The 8,992-nt window shown below is 44.2% G+C and overlaps 1 protein-coding gene across 4 annotated transcripts in view; it reads left to right on the top strand.

Moving 5' to 3' along the window:
* Nucleotides 1-7,317: 7,317 nt before the first annotated feature.
* RABGAP1L (RAB GTPase activating protein 1 like) overlaps nucleotides 7,318-8,992 on the top strand; it is a 744,356-nt gene continuing 742,681 nt past the window's right edge. Inside the window, exons 1-2 of one of the 4 annotated variants that reach the window (XM_038542442.1) lie at nucleotides 7,318-7,469; nucleotides 7,910-8,096. In XM_038542442.1, coding sequence (XP_038398370.1) covers nucleotides 7,986-8,096 — 111 coding nt within the window. In that variant the 5' untranslated portion in view covers nucleotides 7,318-7,469; nucleotides 7,910-7,985. Of the gene's footprint in view, nucleotides 7,470-7,909; nucleotides 8,097-8,117; nucleotides 8,420-8,992 lie in introns of those variants that run through there. The other 3 variants (XM_038542445.1, XM_038542444.1, XM_038542443.1) reach the window with 3 other exon arrangements.

Here is an 8,992-nt window from a genome sequence, read left to right as displayed (position 1 = left end):
TATACATAAACCTTTCTTTTCTTCTTCAAATTTTCAGCTTAATTTGTATGTGGCAAAGGGAAAAGGGACTCAAAATGTCTTGGGAGTAGGGGTGGGAGGTGGTGGAGAGGGCGTGGGTTTCCCTTGACTCAGAAGAGGAAAGTGGCAATTTTCCTTCCTTTACTGTGAAAGTATTTGTAATTTTTGAAGTTGTTCCTCTGCAAAACATATATATTTAAGGAATATTTCTGATACATCCGAAATCTAAATTCTAGGCCTGTGGCAAGTACTTCAAGGGAACTTGGGGTCACTGTCAAGGCTATGTCTGTGTGGCTGGTGTAATGTATGCATCAGGGAACAAGAACTCTGCTAAAATTGGTGACACAACATTGGCACAGAGGTAGGCTCCCTCTTTGACTAGATAGCTTCTTCCCATTGTTAAAACATGAGTTCCTGGGGCACCTGGGTGGCTCAGTGGTTGAGCATCTGCTTTCTGCTCAGGTTGTGATCCCGGGGTCCTGGGATGGAGTCCCACATTAGGCTCCCCACAGGGAGCCTGCTTCTCCCTCTGCCTATGTCTTTGCCTTTCTCTGTGTGTCTCTCATGAATAAATAAGATTTTGTTTAAAAAAACAAAAAAACAGCTCTTTTTCAATAGTTTCTTTACATTGTTAAAAATGTGTAACTTTAAAACCATTTCTTACATTGTTAAGAAAAAATAATGAAATCTAGAATGCTGCATAATAATCTAAAATTTTGAAAAAGATATATGTTGCCAATGTCAATATTTTGAAAGCAAGGTAGGGGAAATTCCCATGTTTTATTATTAATTAATTAATTAATTAATTTATTCTAAAGATTTTATTTATTTATCCATGAGAGACACAGGTGGAGGGAGAAGCAGGCTCCATGCAGGGAGCCTGATGTGGTACTCAATCCCTGGTCTCCAGGATCACACCCTGGGCCAAAGGCGGCGCTAAACCACTGAGCCACCCAGGCTGCCCCAATTCCCATGTTTTAGAAAAGGAAAACAGAGAAACAGAGCATGAGGGGGAACTGATGCCAGATACATACTGATATCCAATAGGAGTGGAGAACGTGCTAAGAGACTGGAAGACTAAAAAAACAGTGACTATTGATTTGTGCAACAACATGGATGAATCTCGAAGTAAGTGTACCAGGTGAAAGAAGCAACACAAAACAATACATAGTATGTGATTCCATTTATAGAAAACTCTAGAAAAATGTAAACTAATTTATAGTGGTTATGTGAGGATGGGAGAGGGTGTAGGAGAGAGAAATTACAGGGAGGTACAAGAAAACTGTTTTGAGTAGTGGATATGTTCATTATTTTGACTGTTGTGATAATTTCATAGATGTATACATACCTCAAAACTTGTCAAATTGAATACATTAAATATGTGCAGAAATGGTCAGATACATTCAAAAGAATGTATCTTTTTCACTTTTCACACCATACACGAAAATAAACTCAATATGGATTAAAGACCTAAATGTGAGACCTGAAACCGTAAAAATCCTAGAAGAGAACACAGGCAGTAATGTCTCTGACATCAGCCATAGCAATGTTTTTCTAGATATGTCTCTTTAGGCAAGGGAAACAAAAGCAAAAATGGACTATTGGGACTTCATCAAGCTTCTGCACATTGAAGGAAATGATCAACAAAACAAAAAAACAAAACTAAAAGGCAACCTACTGAATGGAGAACATATTTGCGAATGAGATATCCAATAAAGGGTTAGTATCCAAAACCTATAAAGAACTTATACCACTCGTGACCCCAAAATTAAATAATCCAATTTCAAAGTAGGTTGAAGACATGAAGAGATATTTCTCCAAAGAAGACATCCATATGGCCAACAGATACATGAAAAGATGTTCAACATCACTCATTATCAGGGAAATACAAATCGAAACTATGATGAGATATCACCTCACACCTTCAGAATGGCTAAAATCGACAACAGTTGTTGGAGAGGGTGCAGAGAGAGAGGAACCCTCTTGCACTGTTGGTGGGAATGCAAACTGATGCAGTCACTCTGTAGAAAACAGGGTGGAGTTTCCTCAAAAAGTTAAAATATAGAGCTACCCTGCAATCCAGCAATTGCCCTACTAGTTATTTACCCAAGGATACAAAAATACAGATTTAAAGGGTACATGCACCCTAATGTTTACAGCAGCATTATCAACAATAGTCAAACTGTGGAGAGAGTCCAAATGTACATTAACTGATGAATGGATAAAGAAGATGTGGCATATTTATATACAATGGAATATTACTAGGCCACAAAAGAAGAATAAAATCTTGCCATTTGCAATGACATGGATGGAGCTAGAGAGTATTATGCTAACTGAAATAAGTCATTCAGAGAAAGACATATATCATATGATTTCACTTATATGTGGAATTTAAGAAATAAACAAATGAGCAAAGGAAAAAAAGAGAGAAAGGCAAACCACGATTCTTAACTATAGAGAACACACTGATGGTCACCAGAGGGGAGATGGGTAGAGGGATCAGAGAAAGAGGTGATGGGGATTAAGGAGAGCACTAGTAGTGATTAGCACTGGGTGATGTATGGAATTGTTAAATCACTATATTGTATACCTGAAACTGATATAACACTATATATTAACTATATTGGAAATAAATAAACAAATAAATAATAAATAAATAAATAAATAAAATGTAGTCTATTATATGATGTTTATATACCTCATGAAGCTATTAAAAAGAAACAAAACATCCAAGCAAGTTAAAGACATCTTTCTTCCCATATTTGTTTATGTAATTTATTTGTTTGAAGGAATTTGGTGGTCTGCCCTGTAGAGTTTACCACATTGTGGATTTTATTGATTGCAAAAAAAAAAAAAAAAAGATTCTTATCTTTTAGAACTGTGTAATGAAGTATTTATGGGTGAAATCTACATAGGTGAAATCAAGCTGAGTGATTGGCATCTGAAGACTCATGCCATTCTCTCTAGTTTTATATGCTTTAACATTTTTGTAATAAAAAGTTAAAAAGAAGTCCTGGGTCCCCTGAATCTCTTAGGGTTCGAACATAGAAGTCAGAATTTTTAAATAAAGTCTTAGGGTAATTTTGTTATATATTAAAGAGAATCACTGCCCTAGACCAAAGAAAAAGGTTCTGATGGTGAGATGGGTGTTGGATATTTGTCACAAGGTATGGGAAAAACAGTTTTTTGGCATATGTCCTTTCTATTTCTTACCAAATTACAAAAGTTGTATGTTAGCTATCCTTTTTCAGAGAGACAGTTATGGCTTAGCCTACCTCTTCCACTGCTGAGGAGATTTTCTGATCCCTATAAATATACACTGGTTTTGTTCTTATTCAATCTTAAAAGTGTGATTTTAATATAGGTTTGCTTTATCATATAGGCTTAGTATGATTTGCATGAATTACTCTGAATTTCAGCCCTACATAAAACTGAAATATAAAAGTTTGTCTTCTGTATATCTAATCTCCTCTATGATACCTTTGCTCTCTCAGGCTCCTTGTGTCTTTCCCACTAGTAGAAAATCACTAAAAAACTATATATGATAAATTCATTTATATAGGATTGCTGGTTAGAGTCATGGAGTCCTCTTCTCAGGTAAAGTAGATTTAATGAGGGCACAGGATTTAAATTAAAGTTGAAAAAAAGAAAGTGTAAGGGCACCTGGCTCAGGTGGGCTAGTGTCTGCCTTTGGCTTAGGTCATGATCCCAGGGTCCTGGGATCGAGCCCCACATCGGGCTCCTTCATCATTCAGCTGGGAGCCTGCCTCTCTCTTTCCCTTTGTTTGTTGTGTGCTCTCTCTCTCTTTCTCTGTCAAATAAATAAATAAATAAAATCTTAAAAAAAAAAGTGTAGTGATCGATTCTCAGGCATCAAGTAACCTAGTGAAGAATAGAATTTTGGGAGATGGTTCCTTTCAAGACCCTTTACAAATTGACCAAGTAGATTGTTACCTATTCATCTCATTGAGAATATTATCCTTAGAAGAATCAGATAATGTCTTTTCTTTTGTAATGTGCATGGAAAACTTAATTTTGGCTGCAAGCAATAAAAAGCCAAATTTGAACATTTTTATTTATTTTTTAAAGATTTTATTTATTTATTCATGAGAGACACAGAGAGAGAGACAGAGAGAGAGAGACGCAGAGACACAGGCAGAGGGAGAAGCAGGGTCCATGCAGGGAGCCAGATGTGGGACTTGATCCCAGGACTCCAGGATCACGCCCTGGGCTGAAGGCAGGCGCTAAACCACTGAGCCACCCAGAGATCCCAAATCTGAACGTTTTTATTTTTTGAACGTTTTTAAATAGTCAATAAAATTTATTAGCTCAGGGAACTTACTAAATCTGGAGGAAGGGGTAGGCTTCAACCTGAGTTTGAGCTTTTCAATTATGCGTCAGCTTTATCCTCAGGCTGGCTTCCCTCAGCTGTAGCAAAGTGGCCATAGTAACTGTGGGACTTATGTCCAATCATCATACCAGCCAGAGTAAGAGACAGAGTACTTTCCTTCTGCTAATATATAGGAGATCTGGCCTCCTTTATGATTGAACCAATTTAGATCTGTCCTTGAACACTGACAGAGTTAGGTAGAGACCAAATTAGGCTATGGACATCAGTTAGGGCCTAGACCTGGGATTGGAACTGGGCCTTTTCCCATTCAAATCATTAGCTGCCTCACAATTGCAGAGGGGTAAAAATGCATGCCCGGGGGGGGGGGGGGTCAACCAATAATGCCCATTAGAAAAGAAATATAATGTTTCACCCCCATTAAATATTGTGATTTAAACTCTTCCATTTTGTTCAGTGTGTAATTTGTTTCCTATTTTTGATATTATGAAATTTTAAATTGGGAGTTGCAGACTCACATGAAGGAAACAGGGTAAGGTAAAACAGGGAATACAGAAACTTTGAGAAAGAAAAGAATTCATGTCCTGTAGCCAGCCGATAGTCACCATGTGAAAATAGAGGTCCACTGTTAAGAAATCTTTCACTTAAAAAAAAAAAGAAGAAATCTTTCACTTTTTAAAGTTTTTTTAAATTTGTTCTTTTGAGAGAGAGCACATGCAAGCTAGAGCAGGAGACAGGGTCAGAAGGGAGGGAGAAGCAGACTCTGCTGAGCAGAGAGCCTGACATCTGGGGGCTTGATCTCAGGACACTGGGATTGACCTGAGTTGAAGGCAGACACTCAATTGATTGAGCCACCCAAGCACCCCCTTTCACTTTTTAGAGAAGCTGGAATGCATGTGAAATCTTCTGGCTTTTAATTTTTAACTTTGGCTAATTTGTTTAAGCACCATGCAGGCCAAACAAAACATGTTTGTGGGTCAGATCTGGACCTAGGCCATCAGTTTTCTGTCGCATTATGAGCCATGCTAGCATAGTTTATACTCTTCTCCAAAGTGAGAGCTTTTAGTCTTTTCAAGGATTAGGGCTGCTAGCATATGCTTATTGCAAGAAGAGTCATTGTGGGTAGAGAATAGAGCAGCACACATTATGGGGACAATGTTTTGTTATTAACTCTTTGGTATGTATTTAGAATTGTTTTCCTAGGGATAAGGATAAGTTTGTACAGAATCACCTTCACTGTCTCTATCTAGGTTCTCTTGTGACTCATCTCTTATCTAGGTTCTCTTGTGACATCTCTTATCTAAGTTCTATTGTGAGGAACAGTTCAGTTTTACACAATGACCCCTGGTGATTAGAGGTGTAACGTGGCCATGGGACGGGGTTTGCTTTTTTTGTCAAAAAAGCTTCTCTCCAGTTAGAAGACATCAGAAGATAGAAACTTAACGTCTTTTTCATCTGTTGATTTCCTCATGGTTCCCAGTGTAACTTTACTCGCACTGCAGTAGAGGCTCAGTACTTACTTGTCAACTTATTTATCATTAGGCACTTGTTGGCATATTTTTAAAATAGATACAGATGATTTGAGTTATTCCAACCCTAATTTTATTAAATATCAAAATTCAGGCCCAGAACTAGGCCGACTCTTGGAATACAAAGGTTAGAGGACCTTCTGGGAAGCAGCCCAGAAGATAAGGGAAACAACAAATAGTTGCAACACTCTTGGTATGTCCCAGCATCTCTAGACATTTAAATCAGGAAAAAGAGAGAGAGGGGGGAGCCCATTGGACACATTTTGTATTTTTCAGGGTAGTTTTTGGATCTAGTTGGGGAAATCAGGGCTGAGGAATTGAAGTGGGGTAGAAGGGAGAATTTTAAACTAAAGAATTCATTCTAGAGCTTAAATCTTTGGCCATACACAGCTCTTGCTGCACTATATTCACTTATTCCTACAATTACATGTTCGGAGTACTTTGGGATGAGTCAGGCATTGTGGAAGACATAAAAAATGAATGAACCAGGTTCTCAAGTATTCCCCAGAGGAATAAAGTATCGCACAGATTTATTTACCTAGATAGGGTTGAATATATTCGGTGCCACAAACCAACAGAAACAGAATGCTATGGAAATCAGGACAATTTACAGTTCATTTCTGGCTGCAGGAGCTACAAAGGAGGATACCGACAGTTCAAGGATCAGTGTACAGTGTTTGTAAAGGAGAAAGAGTTGGTTTGTCTTATCTCCACTAGTGTGTACACCCAAATTTATTGCCCCGAAGGGCAGAATGAGGACACGTTTTCCTCATACAAACACACAGCAGGTGTTTTCCCTCTTCAATCTACCGAGTCCCACAGAACCTACTAGCAAGGGAGCGACGGACACGCAGACACCTTGGAAGAGGCAGAGAGGAGAGTAACCGGCGAGAAAAGTTAGTATTCTTGAGGGTGACTTCCTTGAGGATTACTGGGCGTGAACAGTGAAGAGATGTAAACCAAGTTTACGAGCAGAAACACAATCGCCCCAAATTTAGGATCATCTAAGAACGCGCCGACCCCGCGGGGCGGGCCTCCGGCTCCCCCGCCCCCCCGCCCCGCGCCGGGCTCGGGGACGCCCCGCCAGCGAGCCCGAACCCGCGGGCTCCACAGGCGCAGGGCCCCCTCAGGAAGGTTCTGAGGGCCGCGACCGCCTCCCGCCCTTTCCCGGCCCCCCCCCCCCCCCCCCCCCGCCCCCAGCCCGGCCGCGGCCAGGCAGGGACGTGTACGCGCGTGCGCGCCGCCCCGGGGGCAGAGAAGGCGCCTCCGCCCTCAGGAGCGCGCACGCCGCGCCGAGAGACCCGGACGCGCGCGCTCCCGGCCCGCCTCCTCCTCGGCCCGCCCCCTCCCTCGCCTCTTCCTGCCGGGCGGGCCTCCCCTCCTCCCCTCCTCCCCTCCTCCCCTCCTCCCTTCCTCCCTCCTCTCCACTCCCTCCGCCTTGCTCCCTCCGCCCTCCTAGGGCTCTGGCGGCCGCGGAGTGAACGGGACGGGCCCGGCCGCAGAGCGCGGGGCGGCGGCTGGGACGCGGGCGCCCGGCCGAGTTGTTCCGGCCCTGTCGGCGGAGACGTGAGGAGGTGAGGCGAGGGCGGCCTCCGAGGGGCCGGCGGGCGGGCGGGCGGGCGGGGCGCCGCGGGCCGGGCCGGGGGTGTTGGCGTCGGAGCTGAGCCGGGGGGGGTCGCGTGGGGGCCGGGCCGAGGACGCGCCGCGAGAGGACCACGGGGAGGAGGGCACACGGGGCTTTCGTGGCCGTCGGTCGCTTCCTGGCCCCCACGGCTCTGCCCGCCGGTCGCTCTTCCTGGCCCGGGCGGGCGGGCGGGCGGAGTCGCGACGCCCCTCACCTGGGGGCGGGGCGGGGACTTGGGCGCTCGCCCCCCGCCGAGCCCCCCTGACGTGCCGCCGCCTCCGCCGCCCTGCCTCGCTTGCCGCCCGGCTCGCGGGCTCCGCAAGCCGCCCTGTGTCCGGGGGGGGCGTGTGGTTAGGGTATTTTTTTTTTTTTTTTTAAATCCACACTCAGGCTTCTGTTCGTGACCGCGTCTCGCCCTCGCGCTCCCCCTGCCTCCGCCCGGCACTTTGCTCCGCTCCTGCTGTGGATGCTTGTGGTTTTTGCAGTTTGGGATGGGCTGCGTCCTGGGCAGATCTCTACCTGCAAGGAACGCCCCGCTTCGGAGTTGACCGCCTGGCCCCGAGAATCCTCTGTCCAGGTGTGGGTGCTCGGTGTCCTCAGAACTGACTCAAAGTTTCTGAGACTGGACTAGTACTTTGCACCGGTCGGCAACGGTGCAGGGCTGGGCAGTGCGTCAGCATGTGGAAAGGGGCCCTGGCCGGCAGAAGGTGGCTGGATGCTAGGGCACTGGACTGACAGGGCTTGTTTCGGATCCCGGGGCGATGTGTCCACGTACTTGTGAATTCCCCTTGTACCTCTCAGGATGATCTTAGAAAACTTGCCAAATGCAGGTGGTCACTTGCAGAGCTGAAGGTTTCCTACGAGTGAGGAGAAACCCCAACCTCGTTACACTAATTAATGGTAAGGAGAACTTTGGCGTGCTTGAGAGATGTCGGCGCTGACTGGAAAATGGAATTCAAGGCCTGCATCTTTGGTCCTGGAAGGTTTAGGGATTTTTTTTTTTCCAATATTTTCTTGTTCTTTTTTTTTTTTTTTTTTTTTTTTTAAGATTTTGTTTATTTATTCACGAGAGAGAGAGAGAGAGAGAGAGGCACAACACAGGCAGAGGGAGAAGCAGGCTCCATGCAGGGAGCCTGCCGTGGGACTTGATCTCCAGTCTCCAGGATCACGCCCTGAGCTGAAGGCAGCGCCAAACCACTGAGCCACCCGGGCTGCCCCAAATTTTCTTGTTCTTGATGTGGGGTAGGTAGTTGGGAGTTTTAAAAACACAATTTCATGAAAACGCTCTGACTTTTCTTACAGTAGTGTTTATATTTAGCTTCTGTACTTTTGTAGAATATCCAATACTGTGATGTCAGAAAGTACAAAGATGAAGTTTGCTTGTGGTCAAATTGGAAGTGGATTTTTTTGTCCATGGAAAATATTGGTCCACAAGCTGCTAGAGCTGGAGAACTGACCTATGATTCATTATCT

Source organism: Canis lupus, chromosome 7, assembly GCF_011100685.1.
Source record: "Canis lupus familiaris isolate Mischka breed German Shepherd chromosome 7, alternate assembly UU_Cfam_GSD_1.0, whole genome shotgun sequence".
NCBI classification, from domain to species: Eukaryota; Metazoa; Chordata; class Mammalia; order Carnivora; family Canidae; genus Canis; species Canis lupus.
The sequence above is the reverse complement of the archived record's forward strand: the minus strand, read 5'-3'. Positions and strand labels throughout refer to the sequence as shown.